The sequence below is a fragment of the Molossus molossus genome, unplaced genomic scaffold (genome assembly GCF_014108415.1).
Source record: "Molossus molossus isolate mMolMol1 unplaced genomic scaffold, mMolMol1.p scaffold_m16_p_23, whole genome shotgun sequence".
NCBI lineage: Eukaryota > Metazoa > Chordata > Mammalia > Chiroptera > Molossidae > Molossus > Molossus molossus.
The window spans coordinates 12,341,809-12,366,598 of record NW_023425359.1 but is presented as its reverse complement, the minus strand read 5'-3'; the positions used below and the strand labels follow the sequence as shown (position 1 = coordinate 12,366,598).

At 49.3% G+C, this 24,790-nt stretch overlaps 1 protein-coding gene across 1 annotated transcript in view; it reads right to left on the bottom strand.

The window, feature by feature from the left end:
* The window catches only part of KIF26B (kinesin family member 26B), a 385,389-nt gene that overhangs the window by 21,616 nt on the left and 338,983 nt on the right, over positions 1–24,790 (bottom strand). Inside the window, exon 10 of the mRNA XM_036277591.1 lies at positions 24,102–24,261. Within this exon, the coding sequence (XP_036133484.1) occupies positions 24,102–24,261 (160 nt within the window). The remainder of the gene's footprint in view (positions 1–24,101; positions 24,262–24,790) is intronic.

Below are 24,790 nucleotides of genomic sequence, written 5' to 3'. Positions count from 1 at the left end.
TTAAATTTTTATTTCTTTTTCCTTTTTTCTCAGATGGAGTAGGAGGGAGAGGGAGAGGAAAAGAGAGAAACATCGATGTGAAAGGGACACATTGAGTGGCTGCCACCCACACAACCCCAACCAGGGCCGGGGACAAACTGCAGCCGAGGTACGTGCCCTTAGCAGGAACCAAACCCGGGTCTCTCCGGACCACAGGCCGACGCTCTAACCACTGAGCAAAACCGGCCGGGGCTCCTTCGGCTGATGTTCATCCGTGCCCTCGATCTGCGATACTTCTGAGTGGTGAGTACATGCAGCGAGTCCGGGAATTCACACACCTGAGCTTGGCTGGAGGGACCCTCTACACGAGCAGTTGGCATCGGAAGAGGGAGTGGTCTCATGTGGACTCCTCCTCATCCTTTGTAGGTGAGCCTAACTCCTTGTAGTGTCAGAAATCTTGGGGAGACTGGGCAACCTGGGCACTGTGCCCTCAAATCTTATAGTTTGGCTGATTCAAGGCAGTTCTTCCAACAAGATCCTGAGAACCTCGAGGGTGGGAGCTGCACTTTTTTATCTTTGTTTTGACCTTTCTTTACAGTAACTTTGAAAAGGTTTATGAATTATTAGTTCTAGGAAAGAAGGGAAAACATTCTATATTTATTTTTACTTAGTTTAGCATAATCAGGAGCTAAGAATGTTGTCATTTTGGTGAAAAGAAAAAAACAACAACAATAAATTAGACGGCAATAGATCTTACAGGCACATAGAAAATGATAGGTCCCTAGGTTTCCCCTGAATTACAAGGCTGCCAAAAATTGCATATACTCATGAAGTTTGAGCTGCTATAAAGGGTGCTTAGTGACTTAATAACAGAACCCTCCGCACTCACTGAACACGCAGACTGGCCTGTGATCGATGTGTGCTCGTTACTTAATCCACCTGCAGGGCCAGATTAGGAATAATAATGTTTATAGCATTATGCAGTTTAGAATGTAAATACTGCTCTGTCATTTTTCACAGTATCTGAAATTTCACTTCCTTCTCAAACTTCATTTGGCCCCAGCCATTATCATTAATTGTCAAGGCTTTGCAGTAGGCATCTCTCTAGCCCTGTCACCTTGGATTGAGCCTTCGCAGTGGTTTATGGCAGCTTTGCTGGGGGAGGGGGAGGGAAACATCTCAATTATGTTGCATTATCAGAACTCGCATCTCCTGAGTAAAGATGAGCTCACTGTGCCCTTTAGAAACTTAGCTATTCCTCAGCTTTAAATCATCCTCAGGTTGGAGCCCGTTTTAATTCCAAGGCCAGAGATCTCTGCAGTAACCCACAAAGCGGGGACACCGCTGGAGTCACGAGTCGTGTTGCCATGGTAACCAGAGCCCCTCCCCTGATTTCTGCTCACCCCTGTCCTTTGCTGTGGATTTTGGAGGAATTCTCCAGATGAACGAAAATGAAGATTAGAAATGGAATTCTTGATAAAATGAAATCCTGTTCTCGCCAAGCACTTCCTCTCCAATCTTCCCCGCTACCCTCCTTGTCACCTTAGTGATACATGTACATGAGTTTCCATGTTTGTTTCAGGTCAAGAAAAACATGCGGGAAGCTTACGTTTGCTGTGGCATTTTGATGGTGCCTCTTTCTAGCTCACTCGTGATCACCCTTCGGGGCTGACTTTAGACCTGGGTAGAACCTGGGCTTTGAAAATCTGCACGCACATATCAAGTTCTTTCAAAAGAAATGTGTTTGTCTCCCCGCCCCCCAAGAGGCAGGAAAACATCTGGAAGGGTCTCATCTACTTTCTGCAAAACCCTAGGACAACAGAGCAACGTGGGTACTGGGTGAATTACAGGGCGTTTGTTTTCGTGCCCTGGACACCCAGGGGCATCGCCTGGCCCCACGTCCCCAGGACAGGCTGAAAGGAGGTTGACTAGCATTCGACTAAGGGTCTAGGCCTGATGGTCACACTGGATTGCAATCAGGACGCTGTCCAGTCTCCGGAGCTCCATCCAGCCAATTCCACGCTTTCTCTCCATCAAAATAAAACAAACAGAAGAAACGCAAACCTGGGCCCCGAGCAGCCCTTTCCTTTGCGTTCGCCTGGCTGTGGTCTGATCTTGTGCACACAGAAGGTGGTATCGAACCCCTCCCTGTCCCGGCGGGCTGCACGCCGGAGGCACCCTTGCTGTAGGATAACCTTCCGAGAGCTGGCTCCCCGGGCAAGGCAGGCGGTACAGGGTAGCACCCAAGGGGAAGGTTCAGACCACCCTTGGGAGGATGGGCTCGATGACTAAATGTGTCCTCCGTCCTGTGATCTCCAGCTCATCTCTCTCCCTGGGCAATGGCTTTTCCTTGAAGCCAGCAGCATGGAGCTTAAACCAGGATTCTGACGGTTAGGGTTAGGACAAGCGATTCACACGGTCTCCTTCTAACTTTACCCTTGCGTTTAACCAACTGCGTAGGAGTAACGGTGATGCATCACTGCCACCACGTCCTGTTCAGGTTCCCGCGGTGACGGGGTGTACAAACCCTGTTCAGGTTCTTGCAGTGACGGGGTGTACAAACCCTGTTCAGGTTCCCGTGGTGACGGGGTATACAAACCCTGTTCAGGTTCCCGCGGTGACGGGGTGTACAAACCCTGTTCAGGTTCTTGCAGTGACGGGGTGTACAAACCCTGTTCAGGTTCCCGCGGTGACGGGGTGTACAAACCCTGTTCAGGTTCCCGCGGTGACGGGGTGTACAAACCCTGTTCAGGTTCCTGCGGTGATGGGGGTGTACAAACCCTGTTCAGGTTGCCGCGGTGACGGGGTGTACAAACCCTGTTCAGGTTCCTGCGGTGATGGGGGTGTACAAACCCTGTTCAGGTTCCCGCGGTGACGGGGTGTACAAACCCTGTTCAGGTTCCCGCGGTGACGGGGTGTACAAACCCTGTTCAGGTTCCCGCGGTGACGGGGTGTACAAACCCTGTTCAGGTTCCCGCGGTGACGGGGTGTACAAACCCTGTTCAGGTTCCCGCGGTGACGGGGTGTACAAACCCTGTTCAGGTTGCCACTTCCAGTTGTTTTGGGTCTATATCCAGGTGTGGAACCACTAGATAATATGTCAATTCTGTGTTTAACTTTATTCTTTTAAATCCTCACCTGAGGATATTTTTCCAATTATCTTTAGTCAGAGTGGGAGGGAGAGAAACGTCGATGTGAGAGACACACATTGACTGGTTGCCTCCTGCACAACCCCAACAGGGCCAGGGACTGAATCAAAACTTAGGTATGTGCCCTTGACCAGAATTGAACCCGTGACTCTCTGGTCTGTGGGCCGAAGCTCTAACTGCTGAGCCAGGGCTGTGTTTAACGTTTTAAGGGATGCCAAGTGATTTGAAACAGCAACCACAGCACTTTCCATTCTCACCAGCAGCGCACAAGGGGTCCAGTTTCTCCACCTCCTCGTCAACACGCATCCTCTACTTTTTGTAACAGTCTTCCTAAGGAATGTGAAGTGGTATTGCACTGTGGTTTGTTCTTCTCTACTGATGGTGTGCACCTTTCCATGGGATTATTGGCTTTTTGTACATCTTCTTTGGAGAAATGTCCATACTTAGTCTTTTGCCCATTTTTTTTTTTTAATTGAACTGAATTTGGTGGTGGTTGTTGAATTGTAGGAGTTCTTTATATATTCTGCATATTAATCCTATATTAGATAGAGGATTTGCGAACATTATTTCATATTCTGTGGGTTATTTTCAATCTCTCTATTTTTTTTTATTAATCCTCACCCAAGGATATTTCTCTATTGATTTCTACATAGAGGGAAAGGGAGGGAGGGAAGAAGAAAGGGAGAGAGAAAAACATCAGTGAGAGAAAGAGAGAGGCACATCGATTGGCTGCCTCCTGCACAACTCCAGCGGGGGCCTGCAACCTAGGTACATGCCCTGACCGGGAAGCAAACCCGAAACCCTACAGTCTGCGGGCCGACACACTAACCGCTGAACCACACTGGCCAGTGTTGTTTGTCAGTCTCTTGATAGTGTCCTTTGATGTGCAAATGTGCCATTTCATATTTTGGTAACAGTTTTACGTTTTAGCTAACAGTTTTAGCATCTGAGCTCAAAGGCCTTCCTGTATCTGCATGTCCTGTGATGAGCTTGTCAGTAAGAGTGACCACAGACTGCCTGTGCCATCCTGTGCTGGAGGTGCTTGTCACTTGTAGGCCACTAACCAGTCCCCAGCCGAGGACAGCGACAATTGCTAAGCACATGTGCTCTGGACTGCCCAGGGATAAACTTCTTTTGAATCAAGTATAACAGCTTTATGGAGGCTGATGAGGGCAACTCTGTTAGAGTCCCTTCTGGGTATCATATGTGGTCTTAAAAAAAATCATAATTTCACAGTCTTCAGAAAAATATACCAATTGAATTGGCTTTTGGCACAAAGACCAGTGTTTAGTAATTAAAAGAAATTAAGAGAAAATGAGGTTTAAGAATGGTTTCCAAAAATGAACACATGGGAACTACATTAAACTAAAAAGCTTCTGCACAGCAAAAGAAACAACCATCAGAATGGAAAGGGAGCCGTGGCTGGTTTGGCTCAGCGGTTAGAGCATCGGCTTGTGGTCCAGAGAGTCCCGGGTTCGGTTCCCGCTAAGGGCATGTACCTCAGTTGCAGTTTGTCCCCGGCCCCATTTGGGGTCATGTGGGTGGCAGCCACTCGATGTTTCTCTCTCTCTCTCGTCCTTCCTCTCTCCCTCCCACTCTATCTGAAGATGAATGCAAAAATGTCCTCGGGTGAGGGAAAGAAAAAAAAAGGAAAGGCTACCCACTGTATGGGAGAACATCATTGCCAATGATACATCAGATAAGGGGTTAATTTCCAAGATATATAGAGTGCTCATACAGCTCAACAAAAGGAAGACAAAGAATCCAATTTAAAAATGGGCAGAGGACCTAAAGACACCTCTCCAAACAGGACATATAAATGGCCAAGAGACATATGAAGAAATGCTCAACATCACTAATCATCAGAGAGATGCAAATTAAAACAACAATGAGGTATCACCTCACACCTGTCAGAATGGCTGCCATCAACAAATCATCAAACAACAAGTGTTGTCGAGGGTGTGAAGAAAAGGGGACTCTAGTACATGCTGGTGGGAATGCAGACTGGTGCAGCCACTATGGAAAACAATATGGTGTTACCTCAAAAAATTAAAAATTGAACTGCCGCCCTGGCCGGTTTTGCTCAGTGGTTAGAGCATCGGCCTGCAGTCCGGAGAGACCCGGGTTCGGTTCCCGCTAAGGGCATGTACCTCGGTTGCAGTTTGTCCCCGGCCCTGGTTGGTCGTGCGGGTGGCAGCCACTCGATGTGTCTCTTTCACGTCGATGTTTCTCTGTCTCTCTCTCTTCCTCTCTCTCCCTCCCACTCTATCTGTGCAAAAAATGGAAAAATGTCCTCGGGTGAGGATAAAAAAAAAAAAAATTGAACTGCCATTTGACCCAGTGATCCCACTTCTAGGAATATATCCTAAGAAGCCTGAAACATCAATCAGAAAGAACTTATGTACCCCCATGTTCATAGCAGCACTATTTACAATAGCTAAGATCTGGAAACAGCCCAAGTGTCCATCAGTAGACAAGTAGATAAAAAAGCTGTGGTACATATACACAATGGAGTACTATGCAGCTGTAAGAAAGAAAGATCTCTTATCTTTTGAGACGACATGGAGGGACCTGGAAAGTATTATCCTAAGCAAAACAAGCCAAGCAGAGAAAGACAAATATCACATGATCTCACTTATTTGTGAAATATAATGAACAAAACAAACTGAGGAACAAAATAGACTCAGACACATAGTAGTAGGGTACAGACAAATCTCAGATGGAGGGTCAGGGGGTGGGGAGGGAAGAGATAAACCACAGAACTTATATGCAGGTACGCATACCATGGACATAGACAACAATGCAAGTGGCGGGGGCGTGATCAGGAGGAGGGCATCAATAGGGGAAAAAGGAAACACATTTGTAACAAAACTAAATGAATAATAATAATAATAAAAGAATGGTTTCCATTGCTGGTACGAGTCTGAGGAAAGATGTTATGCAGGGGCCACAATTCATTCATTTACTAACTCAAAAAAGAGTCCATGAAATTTTAATGGGAAATGACATGAAGGAATCATGGATTTCTTAAAAAAGAATTAAGAAAACGTTAAGTTCTCCAGTGATGTTTATTTTGCTTGATAAAGAGATGGGACTGTGGCACTATTTTTGCATCGTTCACGTTGATAAGCTCAATCACAAATTCATTTCTTACGTGAAATAAATGTGGTTTGAGCCCGTCACCCCTGCAAAATACTTAACTGGGTAATTTCTCAAAATCCGGCCAGTGACACAGGGTTACCAGTTAGGGTTAGTTACGGCTTCCTCACAGCTTCTTCGGTTCCCCTCCCCCCCTTTCCAAACTTCAGAACATCTCGGTGGTCACCCACAGGGCTGGGAGCACCTCGGCGGCCGATGGTGCGACTCCGCCAGCGAAGCCTCCTTGTCTGGGGACCGAGAGACGTGGGCAGGGACCGCTCTCTGTGTGTGAACATCGCGGCCCTAGCAGTGCCCAGCACGGGGCTGCCCTTCTCCCAATATTCCAGCCGCTGTTCCAGGGGAGCCCTCCAGCAAAGACGTCTCTCCCAGCGTCCTCCCAACGCCGTGACTTCGGAGCCACGGCCTTTCCTTCTCCCTCATCCGAGCCGTTGTCAGAGTGAACCAAGGCAGCTGCAGTGCTCGGGCCAGAGGGGGCCAGCTGCCGGGCCATCGCGCCGCCACAGGGCAGACCGACCCCTCCAGCCTCCCAGGGCCGCCCAGAGACCAGCTGCGCCCCCAGGGCGGACGCTGAGGCTTTGAGGTCCTGCCCCAGGACTGTGTCGAGACCTTCCCCAGTGAGGGAACAGCAGGGCCACCCACATGCCCTCAATGTGCGTCAGGTCACGTCAAGGTCAGTCTGTCAACTGCGTCTGTGGTGACCCCAAGGCTTCCCTGACATTGAGACCACAGGGATCCCACAGGCTTGATGCAAAAACGTTTGGTTCTAGGAGGGGGTTTGGGTTCAAAGGCAGAGAGAGCCGGTTGGGGAGCCAAGCTCCACACCTTCGGCTTGTAGAAAAGAGGTTCCAGAGGCCACGGTCCTCTGGGCTCACGCAGGTCTAAGCAGGGCAGGCGGCCTCCGCGGGGCTGGGCAGGGTCTGTGACAAAGCCGACGGTGCCCGTGCTCGTCCCTTTGCTCTGACAAACATGCTGTTCGGGGTTCACCCAAGGCAGGTATTAAGGACCTCGGATGTAGGCGGGCCCTCTGCACGCCCCGAAATTACAAACACAGATGAGGCATGAACCCCTGTTCTGTAGGGCTTTTAATTAGGCTAATCACAGGTCTTGTTTTGCCCAGAAAAGTCTCAGTTTATGCCTATTCTGCATTCTGGCTGATTTATTTTGTCCTGAATTTTTCATTTTTTAAAAATAATGAATTATTATTAAGACTTTTAAAAGTAAGATGCAGACCTTCACGTTCTACTGCCCTGGCCTCCAGCAGGAACGTCATACTCCGCGAACAGTTCGCACTGGAAGACACGACGTCCCCGCCCAACGGAGAAACGGGCTGACATGCACTTGTAATTGGTTATCGCACACAATTCGTACTGTGCCGACACACATTCTGTTTCTACCTGGAGAAATATAAGCTGTCGTCAAAACCTGCAAAACGTACCCACAGAGAGTTAGAGACAACGAACACCACAAATTCCGCGCTGAAGCTGATGGGAAACAAAAACGCTTCACGGGGGGAGGGAGCAGGTCTGGCTTTGCGGCCGGCCTTCAGCTGGGATCGAACAATGTTTGAGACTTTAAGGAACTAGCTTAAATAATACACAATTTAAAACTGACATGAGATCGTTCTTAACTTTTTTTTTTTTTTTAGTTTTTTTCACAGCGAAGGAAACCATCAACAAAACAAAAATAGTTTTAACTTTAAGACATTTTATGAATCTGCCTAAGTGTCCTATTAAAAAAAGTATTTGATTTTTTAAAACAAAACTCAATCTTGATTGTGTTTTGTTTAAAATGAGTGGTGAACCCCTAATGAAGTGCTCAACAAACAAAACAGAAAAACCTCAGCCTCTGAAGCTTGGAATGAATTGCGATGATTAAATAAACAAACCTGGCAAGTAGGGAGAACCCTAAAATACATCCCTGCAAAAGCAAGGAGGTAGCTAAATGACTGTTAGACAGCACAAAGCAAACATTGTAAGAGATTACATTTCGAAATGCTACCACTGTGCTCTTGAAGTTGACCTGGGGGCAGATCTTTCGAAACCACAGCATTCTCACTGAATTGACACTTCTCCACCGGAATGAACGTCAGCTGGTTGTGGTGCACATACGTTCCTAACCATTTTCAACCAGACTATAATCATTCTAGCTAGAGAAATAAATAATTTTATGTGAACACACATGCATGTACAGATACATAAATATACAGGTAGGCAGTTAGATAAATGGAGGAAAATGCTATGGCTCCAAGATAACACTAGAAAAAAATCCATCTTAAGAAAAATACCATTAACAGGATACTAGGTACAGATATGGTGAAAATGATCAAAACACACAGAGCTGTCTCCAGAATAACTCTCCTACTTATTTTATTTTAATGTTCTGATAAACAATGTAAAGGAATTAATTTTTTCCTGGGATGCACATGGATTTTGGGCGAGACGTTATTTTCTTTTTGAAGGTTATTTTTGAACACAACCATTTTGTAGGTCCACTAGTATAAATGGACTTGTCAGAAAATAATTCAGAAAATTAATACTATTAATTAAATGCCCCTTTCACTCTCAAAACTATCCAGGTGTGCACAGTAAATTATATGGTCCCCTTAGTTATAATTCAGAATAGGGAAGAGTATAGAAAAGTAGCGAAAAGCAATGTAAGAGTCTAGTTACCTAAGAAATCCTTCAAGTATCAAGTGCAATTAAACACTGTGGATAAGATATTCCACAAATCTTATTAAATGCATTGCTGAGCTTGTTAAAGAGTAAGGAATTGTGTGGCCAAAAAATAAATGAATTTGGAACTCGAGAAGAAAGCAGAACGCGAAAGCTTGTTCTTACCCCGAAGGCCTTTGCTACACCAGGTCACATGCGGCTGGATTTTATACGCCTTCCAGGGTGTGGGAAACAGAAGACAAAGCCCGAAGCCTGCCCAACGTGAGAATTTTAATAGAAACCCGCTCTCTACAGCCACTGCCCGCCTCGTGTCCACAAGACATGACTGTCTGGGAATTCGGCCTTGAGCAATAAAAAAAAAGAAAAGAAATGATAGCAAGATTTGGAACCACAGGCAGGATTAATGCAGAGGTGTAGCTTTAATTCTCAGTATCTGGGTGGTCCAAATATTTCAAGCTGAGAACATAATGCAGATGACCCTCCACGACCCCAGGCAGCAAGCAGAGGTACATACAAAGGCTCAAATCAACCCTGTTGCCCAGGTCCCAAGGAGTCCTCACAAGGAAAGATGAACACAGAGAAACAGGCACCGTGAGGGAGACCCAGCAGAAACAGGTGGCGGAACGAGATGTTTGAACACAGATTACAAACAACAGAACGTTGACTAACGTGTTTCAGTGAATGAAGAGGTTTAAAGAAATAAAGTAAATGGTAAATGAAACCAACAAACAAAATGATCAGGAATGACCCATTTCTGCTTCTGGCCACGTTGGAAACATAGACACTTGATTTACTTTCCAGACTTAAATAACTAGTAAACTAAACAACAACAAAACCGTGGGCTTTGGACGCTGGGCAAGAGCAGCAGAGAGAACACTTGCAGAGCAGGGAGACAGGCGGACGACTTCCCAGGGGGGCTTCCGGCCACAGAACAGAGAGGGAGGCCCTGACAGACCAGGCGCTCACCTTGCTGGGACGAGTGAAATTTGTCAGGCAAAACAGAAAAGAAGAAAGGAGAGAGCTGGGGGTGGGGAAGGGGGGGACAGTAGAGAGAAAATGCATCCATGGGACCAGGGATAATTTGTGTTCAGACAGACAGAGTGAAGAGACCTGATATGGGGGACTGGACAGAGCCCTCAGAAGCAGTTAATAATAATAGTAATAATGATAATAATAAATAATAACATTAGACTCCCCCCCAATAGTAGGGTCAACTTAGCCCTCACAGTTCTGTGCCGGCCTCAGCAAAGCTTAAAATCAAGCCTCAAAAGGAAGCAAATAACTGTGGAAATCAGTAAGATTTCTAAATAATCCATGGATTAAAAAGGCAACTATAATGGAAAACAGTGACCATTTTGAACTAATGGTAGTGAAAATAATCATCATTATCAAAACTTGAGCAGTACTTAGCGGGTGATAAATTAAGTGCTTTTGTTATGGACCAAGAAAGAGGGACACAGTGAAGCTACAAAGCATCTTAAGCTGGGAGGCAGCACCGAGCAAAGCCCACCAAAGAAAGTCGAAGGAAGGAAAGAGTAAGGAGAAGTTAACAGCATGGAAAACAAAGAGCAGTCAAGAACATTGTTACCACATCCAGACTATTAAGCCAGTCTGGTATTGGCACAGGGATGGGAGCCCAGAGAGAGACCTGGGCGTTTCGGACACATGTTTTAAGACCAAAGGTGCACTGAAGATCCGTGGGGATCCAATAAAAGGTGCTAGGAGGAAATATTTCAGCATAGTAGGATCGGAATTTATGAAGAATTTCTATAAGTTGATTAACAAAAAGATAAGCAATGGTATAGAAAATAGGCAAAAGCTGTGAACAAGATGCACCAACATGAGAGATTCTCAACCTCACTAGTGACCAGGGAAATGCAAATGGAAACTAGCATGACATACCACTGAACACCCACCTGGTGGCCAAACACCTGTTGAATCAGACAAGTATTGATAAGGTCGGGAAGAGCGGGAACTCTTCTGTATCGTTTGACCACTATTAGGTATTACTGTTCTAATTTGCCCTAAGCAAACACACCACCTTACCACACTGCAGGCTGTGAAAAGATAGCCCACAGGAAAGGTGGATTTCGATGTAGGTGGAGTTAGAGGAGACCTATGGCATCGGGGGCTCTCAGCAATGGCGCAACCAGGAGGACGGGGTGCACAGTGGCAAGTGCACAGAAGTACTGTACAGGGTACCTGGAGGGGGTGGAGGTCACTCATGGGAACAAAGAGGCACCAGCGTTGAGTGCAAAGGTGGTCAGACCTGGCTGGCCTGTAACTGTGTCCTGTCCCAGCTCACTAATGTGGTTAAGGCAGGTGACGACAGCTCTCCGTTACCTGTGTGTGCCTGCCCCAGGCTGCCACGGCAGGGGATTCGGAGCAAACCTCTTTGCCTGGTTTCTAGTGCTGGCCCCGTGGCCCAGCATCCTGAGCGACCACTGCGCCACACGTAGCCAGCCCCGGAGAGGATCAACGTACAAAACACCAAGCACGGTGTCTACTGAATGCAGCTCGCTGTCACACCACCGTAAAGCTGAAAATTAATTGTACTTCGAACAGTTAAGTTGGGGGCCATCTGTACTCAAAAGTGGTTGCTTTGCTACACTCTTCCTGCTTTTGTGTAACACACATGGTCCCCAGACCTGGACGGGGTCCCTGAACAGAGGACTTAGTGCCAAAGGGGGTTCTGACTCCATGCAAAAGGCTTTTAGAGGGATAATCACTAGGCTCTTTTCACTTCCAAATTACAGGCTCCCGTGAATGACTTTGGTGAAGAAAAGACTTGGATTTTGGAAAGGTCAGACTGCATGATTTTTAAAGGTGGCCAATCTCCTTTTCCAAAGGAAACTAACTGTCCAGCAGGGGCCCAGATGGTTTTCATTATTCCAGCAAGAAACCCAGCGGGGAGATTTCCTTTTTCAGAACTTGATCGTCATCAAGGTGGCCATGGTGTGGAGGGCTCTGGGCTGTGGATCTGTGCATTTCCCTAGCGTGGATGGAGGCGAGATTAACCAGCAGGAGAAGGGCCTGCAGACCGTTCCCTGGGCTTTAAATGAGAGAGAACCACCATCTCACCTCCTGCCAAAAACGAATCACGAGAGCTGGTGGAGGCCTGTCCATACCTCACCTAAGCGTCCCTGGAACCAGGAACATGTCGTCCAGATGTAGTTCAAAATGTACAGTATTGCCCGGCCAGTGCGGCTCAGGGGTTGAGCGTCGACCCAGGCACCAAGAGGTCGCCAGTTCGATTCCCGGTCAGGGCACATGCCCAGGTGGTGGGCCTGATCCCTGTGGGGGGCGTGCAGGAGGCGGCCAGTCATGTTCTCTCTCATCGGTTTCTATCTCTTTCTCCCTCTCCCTTTCTCTCTAAAATCAATAAAACAAAAATATATATATATATTTTAAAAGTACAGTATTGCTGAAGATGGGCTGCCACTCCCAAATCTGGGGACGTCAGTCACAACCACAGCCCTTCCGAGGGCGCTAACAGTTCCTGGAACTCCCTCACCCATGTCCTCCGGTGCCAACTCCAAAGCCACGTGATAAATGAGTATGAGAAAGAGGAAGTCTGAGTGACTGAACCTCTTGAGTGAACTCAGACATATTTGTTTCTAACAGATTCTGGGCATTTGGAGAGTTGTAGCGGTAAATAAGAACTGAATTTGTATCTTGTATTAGCGTTACGTATTATCACCATAGAAAGCATGTTCCCAGACACCTTACTGGAAATTCCTACCGCTCCCCCGGATGTACTTTATGATGGGATTCAACTGCGTTAGGCCTCACACGAATGGTCGTAGTTTACACGTCACAGATGCTGTAACACTGTCAGTGACCCCGCAACGGGAATGCTCTTGGGCTGTACATTCATTCAGGAAGTAGGGCTGTGACTTCAGCGCCTCACCACACCCTACACGGCTCACACTGAGATGGTTCTGTGGCCAAACAGCTTCGGGGAAAGCAACAGGGCTGTCAACAAGAAAGTGAGACCACCCCAACAGATGTACGGCTTAAATTCGTAGGGACCCGCTGGATCCAACATGGTGACCAGTGTCACCTTCCCTAACCCCTAGCCTCCTTACTCATAAGCTCCTGGTAATCCTGAGCCAAAGGACACACCCTGCCCAGGGACTGGAGTCGCCCATATAAGGACACAGAGAGGCCAAGGGAGGGCTTGTGAGAACTCTCCACCCCTTCCCGGACGATTCCGGAGATCCCTCCCCTACTGACTGTCCGCCCCTCCCCCAATTACAGGAACCTCAACAGAAGCAAGCTGTGCCAAAGGGGGCTCCCTGCCTGTGGAACAGACCTGCTCCGTCTCTCTGCCTCCCTGATAAGCTCACTTTCACTTTAAACTCTGCTGGCTCACGTTTGAATTCTTTCCTGTGCGAAGGACCCACAGTGGGTTGCCCACCTCTGGGTCCCCAGACCCCCAGAATGCCTACGTCATCTCGACCACAAAAGGGTCTGCTTTGTACGAGTGGGGAACGGGGCTCTGATGGCCGCAAAGCAAGTCGAGTGGCCCAAAGGTGCCCTCGGGGACGAGGCCACCAGAAAGTTCGCGTCTGATTCATATGTGCTCCTGAGGAAGTAGGTTTTGAGCAGGTTGATTTAACTTGAATCAGTGCCAAAATAATAAGGTACCTGAAGAAAAGAACTCTATCGCTATCCTGATGAGCTCTTATTATAGGAGAGAAATGATGTAAACAAATAAATAAAATATAACATCAGTGCCTACAATAAAAACCTACAGAATGACACGGGGTTAGAACAGAGAAATAGCTTTCCTCGAGCAAAGCATTGGAAGAAAAGGAAGGAGGTCAGACGAGGCTTCAAGGAGGAGATACTCGAAACAAGCCATGAAGAATAAGCAGGAAGAAACAAGGATTTTTAATATCAGAAAATCGATTAATGTAATTTGCCACATGAAAGGGTTGAAGGAGGGGAACCACGTGATCGTCCCCTTAGCTGCAGAAATGGGCTAGACAAAATTCAACCATTTTTAAAAATCTCTTAGAAATTATCCACTGAAGAACAAATGCCCTGTGATATCCTCCTACAGTGGGAAGCGCTATGTCAGTGAAAATTAATAAACAGCAACATGGATGTCAACGATGAAATACTGATTTAGAAAAGCAAGTTGCAGAAGGGCTAGGAAGAAAGTATGATTTCATATGTAAAGGCCCCAGACAAAACCCAACAATAGACTTTAGGTGGTAAAACTAAGACAAGCAAGAGGACTGTAGACAAAGTCAGCATGGTGGGCCCCTCTGCGGCCGGCAGGAGGGCACACAGGGGTCGTCTAAGGCATTGAACTGCTCTATTTCCTCACCCGGGTGGTGGGCACACCTATATATATGACCCATTTCACAAAAAAACACATGAAGAGAAATAGGTAGGAACACACTAAGTGGAGGAGACCCGGGACTGTACTGGAAGAGAGGCTGTTCGTGGACACTATTCTCTGAATGACCGAATGAACAAGGCCGTTGTAATCAGAGCTAAGTGGTATCTATTCAAAGAGGGCGGGTGGGCTCGGAGACTGGACAGTAGTTCCGATGATCAGATAGGTGGGTGGGCCAAGAGCTTCATGGGCCATAAAAGGGTTTGAACTCGATCCTGTAGCCAGCCACCCAGTGAAGAACTTAAAGAAGGGGTGCCATCAGATTTGCAGTTTAAAAGGGCATTCTGGCAGCTCTGCGGAGGGCATGGGTCTGCAAGGTTCTGCTTCACCCAAAAGAAACCAACACCAACAGTGGCTCCGGCACTTCCCCGAGGGGAGAGATTGGGGTGGTGGACTTGGTTCAGGGAGCGATGCGAAATACTCACTACAGAGGACAACGCAGCGCCTCCTGGGGGGGGGGGGTGCGTGCTCAGGGACAGCAAAGTTCAGGGAAACGAGCCTGGATTCGTGCTTTACGGCAAGAACAACGGACCCTGGGCCTCAAAGACGGGCATGTTTAACGCTCAGAAACACTGGCACGTCAGGGCACAAAACCAAGAAACGCACACTTCTGAGGTCTCCGACACCTCTTTCACTCCAACCTGGGCACCTCCGGAAATTCTGACTCATTTCACGGGTAGGATGAGAAAGAGTGAGAAGGACAAACAAAACCCAACAGCGATTGTTGGGGCCGATGAGGAAATCTCCTTCGAGTCCACTCTGCTCCGACCCAGCAACACATTCACCACGACCGTCCCTAGTTCTTCAGCTGTTGTATCCAAATAAAAAAGCTCTGCTTTCAGTTAAATTACTTAGGTACACTAGACAGTTTGGTACAACTTAACTGCTGCATGAATACAACTATTTGAAAATTGTTCAATTACACACGAAATGAATTATCACCTCATTTGCATGGACCAAAAAAAAAAAAATCTCTCACTGCTCAATTGAGCCTGAACCAATTGTGAAACAGGTGATAATTTATGGCTGGATACTCTGATGGAAGCTCTATTAATGTTCAAGACAGTTTTGTTAATGAATTAAGCCCCAGCTCATTTGTATGCTCCGTCCCTTCAAAGGCATCCCTTCACCTGCATCAACCAGCTTCCCTTCAGCAATCCCGTAGCCCCGCTGGGCCCAAGGACATCTTGGGCTCTCTGTGCACTGACCCCGAACTCACCCAAAGCCCTCCCCATTTAGCTGTTTTCTTCCGGTGGCAACATGACTTGTGATATGATCAGTTATCATTAAAGATGACAATTAGCCACGGACTCGCAGTCTCGCATTCGGCTCAGTAGTTCATCATGATTTGCGTCAGACCACATCATGCAAACGACAGAGCGGCTGTGCGTGGCTCAGGCCGTTAAAGGGTGGACTGCGGGAATCTTTGCAAAACACAGATGAGTGAGGATGGAGAAAGGGGGGCAGGAGAGGGTGTCAGACTCAGTCCTCTGCCCAGATGGCCTTGACTACCATCTTCCTGGCTCCTTCAACCTTCCTTTGTCCACGAGGGTGGTTAGGCGTGGGTGCCCCACACCACCAGCTGTCAGCCTTGGTTGTCGGTGTCTGATCCCCACGAGACTGTAAATCGTCTCTGTCATATCCCTGGTGTCTTGAGCACACTGTTGGGGTCCAATCAATACTTTTGAATGAATGAGTGAATGAATAACTGAATTGATAAAAGAACTGACAGACATTCTGCTGTGTGTTCCTCAAATTACTTCCTGAATCTGTTTGGTATCCTCTCTCTGACTTGTAAGAAAATCAGTCTCTAGAACTCCTCGGCCAGGTCCGGTGGCTGATCAGAACAGTACTGAGGTCCATGGGTAGGGGAGTTCAACTCGATCGGGGGACCTGATGCAAGGTGAACGGTTATCATCACGGTTAGCCTTGAAAACCAGCCCAAGAAAACCCTTCTCTCACCAAACCCACCACAGTCGAGTTTCAGTTCCGCGTTGGAACATGTCGCCTCTCTGACTGAGCACCAGAAGGACTTGGTTTGAATTTAAAGGCCAAATTATCTTTAAATTGTGTATCTTTAAATACTTGAACTGAGTGCTAGTCAGTGGGGTCCCCAGACATGACTGGGGGTGCAGCAGCGTCGGATTCCCACGTCTGCCCACTGCCCACGGACGACTTCACCGAGGGCGCTCTGGGCGGAGGCACTGACTCCCTCGGGGACCTGTCACCTTTCTGTCTGTACACAGTATCAGGGTCGGGTTCTCCTACGTCAAATGTCTGTGCACGGGTACACACATCCTTGTGGGAAGCTGCCCAAGGCATCCGTGTTCACACGAGATAACTACAGATAAAAGGACCTGGGCTCCAACATTGTGAAATAAGTGAAACACTGCGCTGTGTCTTCGGGGCACGTTGCTCTACCACACCCCGTCCCCGAGGGAGAGCGGTCGGATGGTCGTCCGATTCAGGGGTGGCCAGACGGAGAACCCAGGAAGCGGGTCTGCGTGTACAGAGTCCGCAGAGGGGCCGACGGGGACCACGTCTCTTGGTCCCCGCTCAGCGGTGGCTCCTGGTGCCCAGCGGCCATCACCTCTCAGAAGCCACAGACCCCTGACCACACACATGGCTTTGGGAGCCCAGCCGGACGGAACGTCACGAGTCCCGCCTGATAGACTGACTCATCGGCCACTTGCGGAACCCCCAAGCTCCTGGCGTTAGCAGATGTCTGAGAAGCTCATCCTCACCCGCAGACGGCCCTGGTCCCCCCGTAACTTCTGCCCTCGGCAGAACCTCAAGGCATGCCCGGGGTGATCACTCTCCGCTCTGACACAGGTGTATCCACTCAGGAAGGCCTCTGAGAACCTACCAGAAACGGCCGCGAGGGAGGAGAGGGCTGTAAACTGTGGGAACGGTCGCCCTTCCCTTGCCCGAGCCCCCCAGCAAGGCGGGAGGGCCACCAGGAGCGCCCACAGCACCCCGCTCTTTCCTACTGAACAGGGTGCGAGAGGTCTCCGCGGACTTTCAGGCTCTGACCTGAGAAACACACAGAAATTCAGAAAGAAAGAGAGACTCGTGAAATAGGCTCTTGCTGAGATCGCCAGGTGGCGCCCCGATATGAGATTCAGCCGTCGGGCTCCCCTGACAGCCGCTGAGTGAGGGGGACCCCGGTCCTGCTGTCCGACCTGCCAGCCGGGCCCTGCACCCAGGTTCGGAGCAGGGGGAGTCTCGCTGATTGTGACATTCTTGTCAGTGTCCCTGACTCACCCTGGTTAAGTGGCGTGGGTTCTGGAAAGGAGATTTCTTTTCCTTCTTTACCTTCCCGATTTCAGTCCCCTCACTGCCCCAAGTATCCAGCGTGGCCAGCACAGGGCACGTGAGACCCTGGATGTCCACCTGGCCACGGCTGGGCCACCCCAGACCTACCCAGCCAACTACACAACCTACGTTCTGCAGATACTTGCGATCCGTCGTCTCGCCTCATTTGCCGTGTCGACAAATGCGGACTGTGCACAACAGCACTCCAGACAGTGTAGGACGCCGTGACACGCTGAGGCAGCCCGGAGCCCTGCCGTTCACCGCCTGTGGACATGTGCACAAGTAACTTACGCCTCTAGCCTCGGTTTCCCCACCTATGGCATGAGTATGAGCATAGCGGTACCTGTGTTGTTAATTAAATTAAATACCTACAAAGAGCTTCCCAGTAAGAGAACGACGACCTGAGCTGCCATCATGCTCCCACGGTGAAGTCGCCCGTCTGGGGCTCATCCCTGCACCGGCCGCTCCCTGGAATGTAGCTGCAAACCCAGAGAGTAAGGACCGGGAATGATTTTTCTCCTTCTCCCTATGACCCAGCAAGTCTGTAAATCAGGGGTCTCGCTCCCCTTCGGAAGAATGAGAAAAGAGTTTCCAGTCTTCTTTCTGCCCTTTTATTCAGTTCTTCCCATGGGAGGAAGAAGGTATGGCTGGTGAGGCTGGTAATGTGACCCTGGGCACAGGCAGCCCAGTGCTGGCTGTCTGTCTGTCTGTCTCCCTGCAGGTCACGCACATTCCTCCGTTGAGCCACGTGGCTCTCTGGGTAAGTAACTGCTTCGCGGACCCATGTTGCCCATTCCTGAGCCTTGGGGTCTACATTTGTGGAGGGACTGGAGGGGACCTCCGTCTACTCTGCTAGGACTGAGCGAATAAGGGTTTTAATTCGCAGTCAGACTCTTCTTGTATTTATATGCCAATTCGTTCAGAATCTGGAGAGAAAACAGTGTGATTAGTAATCTCCGAAACTGAACACAGAGGAAGAAAACCTCTTGAAAAGCCGAAGGGGAGGCAAGAAGTCTCCCGATTTCTACCCAGTTCTCAAGCCGACGGCCCCCTAGCCAAGGGGGACTCACCCTCGCAGATGAAGAAAATGTGCGCCGTGGCTCCGCTGCCGAGAGAGGACGGCTGAGCTGGGAGGCTGCGGTCTGCTCCCAGTCCAGGGGGGCCGGAAAGCGCTTCGGGGGGGCAGGAAGGATGACGTGCGGAGTTTACATGTCAAACCAGTGCGGCAGGACCAGGGCTGTGACCCCGCGGCTGCCCCATGGCCTCACTTTCCCAGTGACCTGCACGTTTCTCTAACCCCCCTGGCAGACGTCATCCCCTCCTAGTTCATCTCCTGCCTCGACGCTTAGGGAGACGGTGTCAGTCTCGGCAACTTTCCGTAATTAAACATGAAGATCCACTGGACAGTTGGGCAGAGGGAGGGAGGAGGGGAGGATAAAGAAGGGAAGGCTGCGAAAACCTCCTCCGTCGGGGGTTTCTCTGTCCCGACGATTTTCTGAACTCACTTTCTCTGCATCCTTCCAGTCATTAAAATGTATAAAGATGAGTATTTTTGAAGCAGCAATACTAAGAATTATCATTGCTGCGGTTGCTTGGCAACCGGAGACTTTGGTTATTTTATTTCTAAACAGGGAATGCTATAAACTGGGATCCGGAGTCTGTGCAAATAGTTCTAAATTGATGTGCTCCCTGTAAATAAGGAGGAGATAATACAGCATTTGTGTGCATGTAAAGGTTGCTAAATACACCTATGTGTGTGTCTGTCTCTCTCTCTGTCTCTCTCTCTCTCTCTCTCACACACACACACAGTCTTAGAGCTCCTCTCTGTTACATGCCTTCTTAAGTAAATCTGCAGCATTGATATTCCTGTGAATTTTTTTCTGGAAAATATCTATTTGATTCCATGTTAAGCATAAATAATATATATTCAAATCCAGAGGGGAAAAAAGCCTTTCATTTCCTATGTGAGCCAGAACTGAACATTGTAGCTAATACCAACCATTAGCTCCTCCTTCTGGCTTCCCAGACCTTGAGTAGGTCTCCAGTTCTGAGAAATCAGAGAACCCCAGTATCTAAATGGTACTAGGAACCTGGCCGGTAGCTCGTTGGTCAGAGTGTGGTCCGGATGCGCTAAGGTTGGCGGTTGGATCCCCGGTCAGGGCACATACCAGAAGCAACCAATGAATGCATAAATAAGTGGAACAACAAATCCATGCTTCTCTCCCTCTAAAAATCAATCAATAAAAATGTTTACAAGATTTTTCAGGGCCAGGAGGAGAAACGTCTCCAGGCAAGGACAGGATGCCTGTGCTCAGACGCACGCTGAGCTCCTTCTGAATCGCAGACCTGCTGCCCGGGCACCGCCCGCCGCCTGGAGAGCTCACACGCTCAGGGAGAGCAGAGCTGTTCACGTTTTTAAAAGCCGCCTCTATTTTAACACGTCATGTCTCCACAAGTCGCATACGTGAATTTGCGTTTCTAGTGCTGCTTGCTGGTGCGAACGCACTGCTGGGCTCCGAGGCGCCCAGGTTCTCAAACATGACCTTGGTCCCCGACTCCTCCTCACCAGGGCGCGAGGGACAAGGGCGCCCCCATTCCAGACGCAGCGGACCCTACAGCAGCGGCTCCGGGAGAGGCCCTGCGGTCCGAAGCCTGTGGTCACAGACCACCTCGGCCCCACCTGCTTCCCCAGGAGGAGCCAGCACAGCCAGTGACCGATTCCAACAGAGGAGGATCGGTCTTGGTCTCAGCCACAGACCGAACCGCGAAAGCAGCACCGAGCCTCGCTCGCCGCGGGGCTGTTCTGCGCAGCCATGGCCCAGGTGGGCTTGGGCGGAGCGCTCCAGGGCCACACCACGACCGCGTCCCGGAGGGCTTCTCCACGACCTCGGAAATGCAAGCCAAGACATTTAAAAACACCTGTAGTTTAGAAACAGTACGAGCACCTTGTCAAACAAGCAGATAGATCATCTGATGCATTAATTATTTCTCCAAATGGAGTAACGGTTATAAATGAAGGTACGTTTCAGAGCTTAAAGTATCACCATGGGAAGGGTACACTTCTTAAGGGTCTGTTCCCCTCACAAGACAACATCTCAAAGGGACCGAAAATTCTACTTTGAGAAAACTGGGTGGTGGTGAAAACTTCCCAGCTTCTGAAGACTGTGGTCTGGGACAAACAGAGCCTCGGCCAGAGCTCAGTCTACAGTGAGATCGGGTGGTGGCCCCTCTGGGGATGGTTCCAGGGGTGTGTGCCTGCGGTCCTAGCTTCTGGGATGGGAATTTGTTTTAATGTCTCTGCTTATATTTTCTATCTATCAGGTGGGGAGCCCCCTATCTTGGTGCCCAGGAAGTGGTGAGGAACAGCAAGCATTTGGCTGCGTGAGCGATGGAACGAAACTGGCAACTATGCTGTGAAAATGCTCAGACCAGCAGGCTTCCCCAGACGAAAGGGTCCCCAAATTCAGTCAGTTGCGCAGCCTGTCAGTGCAAGACTGACTAGGATGCTGGCGCCCTCGGTGGTCTCCCTGCCTCCCTGCATGCCTTTCTGCAGGGTCTCGCCACTTAGGATTGATTTCTGGTGCTCAGATTGGCCGGGGACCGGTGAGGGGCAATGGCCGAGGCTGGGAACCCGGCTGCGCCTGCACCTGTCGTACACAAAGGCAGTACCTCCTGCAGAGTCAAAACCATTCGGGCACACCTAAGGTGTCCGTGGGAGCACCTGGGCTGGCCAATGAACCCAAGCTCACATGACAAACGGTCTGGTCCGGGGATGAAGAGAAACGGAGACAGGCTACATGCCCTCTGCGCACACGCTGGTGACTGCCCAGACGCAAACGCAAGCAATGCCGGGTCCAAGCAAGAGTCGTCTAGGGTGACGAACAGACGCAGTGAGTTCTGTGTGTTTCGGAGGGTGGGGTCGGGTCACACAGGTGGAGCTCAGTTTTCTGTCCTCCTGGGAGAGAGCAGGACCTGGCAGGAGACACAAGGGCAGGAAAACTCCCCTCTAATGAACTTCTTGCAAAGAGGAGGTTTGCCACCTTGAAGGCGTTTAGTATGCTAAGGAAACGCTGCATAATGTGGTTGCAGCCCCAGTGAATTGACAAAAGGAGCTGGGCCACCTGCTGAGCAGAGCGGAGGCAGCTAACGGGTCACCCAGCGGGAGGTGTGGGGAGTGAGGAGTGATCGGATTGGCAGCTTCGGCTCAGAACTGCCAAGGTCTCCGAGGCCCTGTGATTTGAGCACATCTTCGCTTTGTCTTCCTGCACCTCGGAAGAGGATCATTTCTAGTTGATTACTCGCTTTGCAGACACCAAATATTGACTACATGCTTGGCTGAGAGTCCCAGCCACGGTTACAGCAGGGGGCGCCCCGTGAGATCTCCAGGAGGGTCCTGGTGGCTGGGGACAGTGCTGTGACTGTGTATGGCTCAGACACTGTATTTATGGTGAGTCTGTGCCTGCTTTGGGCTTGGGAACACGTTAACCATCACTTCCTCAGAGCCGAGATGCAAGGAACTGAGCCAGACAGACGTCTGCAGAGCGGCGGCTGGAGGTTTCACACTCTGTCCACCCTCCCAAGGAACAGGTGGCTGGTCATTCTGGCCAGCTGATGTTAAACATGCTTAATTCAACAAAAAACCTCGAACTAGTAATAACAATTCTCCATGTTTCCCCATATGTTTATAATAGAACCCGACTCGAACGGAAAGTTACTTTACCTAAAGCAAAAGAAATTTCAGATTGTTACATTTGTCCATCCTTCCCAGCATCCATTCAAAAACTGGTTATTGAAATCTTAAAAGCATGTCCCTCGACAGAAGCAATGTGAGAGTAAATAGACAAAACGCTTCACCAGTGACCTCATAGGGTGGTATTCTGAAATTTTTCTACATTAGTATCTTTTGAGTTACCACACTAATAGATACGTTTCCGTTGTTATGGACAGGAGACCAACTAGGCCAATAACTCTTTACTTTCTAAGATTCCAGCCCTGACAGTATCAATGCAGACCCTTCTTTCCTTACCCCCCTCCTCCCTCCCTCCCTCCCTCCCTCCCTCCCTCCCTCCCTCCCTCCCTCCCTCCCTCCCTTCCTTTTCTTATAATTACAAGTTGAGCGTATTCAACTGCAGAAGTAATACGGAATGAAACTTCATAAACCTTCAACTTGAAATTTTTTCTCATAAGAAAGGCCTGGGAAAACCTCTTCTAGGTTTATCCAACTAGGATTCCCAATTTCGAGAATTGAGACAGAATTATAATCTTCCTTTAGGCTCCTAACTTAAGTCCAGCAACGAGCCTCCCAGTGGAGAATAAAAGCAGAGTGTTGGCACCAAGTTCGGGCGGAGGGGAGAGGGAACCCGAGGTCTTGTCCCGAATCTCAGTTACTGTAGACCAAACCACCAGGCTTACCTTTCCCTCCCACCCAACAGTAACTGAGGATTTTACAGATTTAAAAAATGACTCCATGCATATCTGCTTAATCCTCAAGGCAACCCTGTAAGGCAGGTTTAATTTCCGTTAAAAAAAAAACCACATTTTTTTTCCTTTATTGATTTTAGAGAGAGAGAGAGAAACATCAATGAGAGAGAACATCGACTGGCCGCCTCCCGCATGCCCCCACTGGGGATCGGCCCAAACCTGGGCACGTGTCGTGACCGGGAATCGAATGACCAGAGACCTCTTGGTGCAGGTCGACGCTCAAGCACTGAGCCACACCAGCCGAACTAATTTCCATGTCAACAGATGAGGACAGCCTCACCCAGGTTATTCTCATCGGTTATGGGTTATAGTGTTCTAAATTGTACAAAAACTTCCCACACATTCTATCATCCCGAGACTCGTATCCCTGTGATGCAGACCAGACATCCAGCTATAGCCCTCGGTTTATGACAAGTGAAGGTTCCGAAAGAGGAAGAGTATCTTGAAAGTGGAAAACACATTTGCGCGGGATGGTGGGTGGTTAACCCCCTAAATTTTATAAGTTCTCCCAAGTAGGATTTTCAGATAAAATACAGAATTCCCATTTATCTTGTGCAATACCGGGGGACACACTTAACTAAAAATCATTTGTTGTTTATCTGGGTTTTAAATTTAACTTGATACCCTGCAGTTTCCTCGGTTACATCCAGCGGCCCTGTCCTACGAGACGGTAAGCCAAACGCCGGCTCTCATCACCGTGAAACGGAGACGTCTGTACACGGTTCAACACCAGTGGCAAGTGTGACCGGAGACCTTAACGGGGACCACGTCTTGTTTCCTCCGACCCAGCGGCGGGAGGCTGGGCGGGGACAGACGTCCCGCTCTGGAATGTGGAAGGTCCCGCATCCCACCCTTAGCCGAGGCGGCTTCTGGACGGGACTAACGTGCGCCCCAGCCCTGGCACCCCACCCCGATCTCCGAGCAGAAGCCGCTTACTTGTACGGGATGTGTTTGCTGCCGTTGACGAGAGCCAGGATGACATTGCCCAGGGCGGACAGCGACAGGCACAGCCCCGCGCCGCAGTCCCGGTTCTTGCTCAGCGCCTTCACACAGCTGCCCAGGTCGATGAGGTGCAGGCGGCTGCGGCCCCCCGACACTGCCGGACAAGAGGAGAGAAGGGTTAGGTTCTGGAAAACACGCCTCTGCTCTTCACGTGGCTCCTTGGGAAACCGGAGGGGGGAACAGAAAGTAAGAGGTTGAGGCTCATGATCTAGTAGGAAACCCCAACAAAAGCATGTTGGGGTTCCACATGCCACAACTCTCTTAAATCCGTCCCACACACGTCACTGACCTTCTAACATCGACCGATTCACCCCTTAATTAAACGAGCAATCCTGTAGGCTGAACGATGAAACTGCAGAGACAGTAAACGCCCGATAACAAGAGAACACAGTGTGTACCGACATGTCCTTTGGGAAGCAGGACTCTGAGACTGATCAAGTTGAAACCAGAACGGCCCAGAGTGATTATGGTGGCTCACCACAGAGACCCTGGCCTGCAGCTCATCAGGTGGAGAACCCAAGTGCAATCAGAAGGCAGCAGCAGCCAGGTGAGAGACGGGGCAGGTGCCACACACCTGCCGAGCGCCCTGCGCCAGGTGCCCTGCAGACATGTCTCGTCAGTTC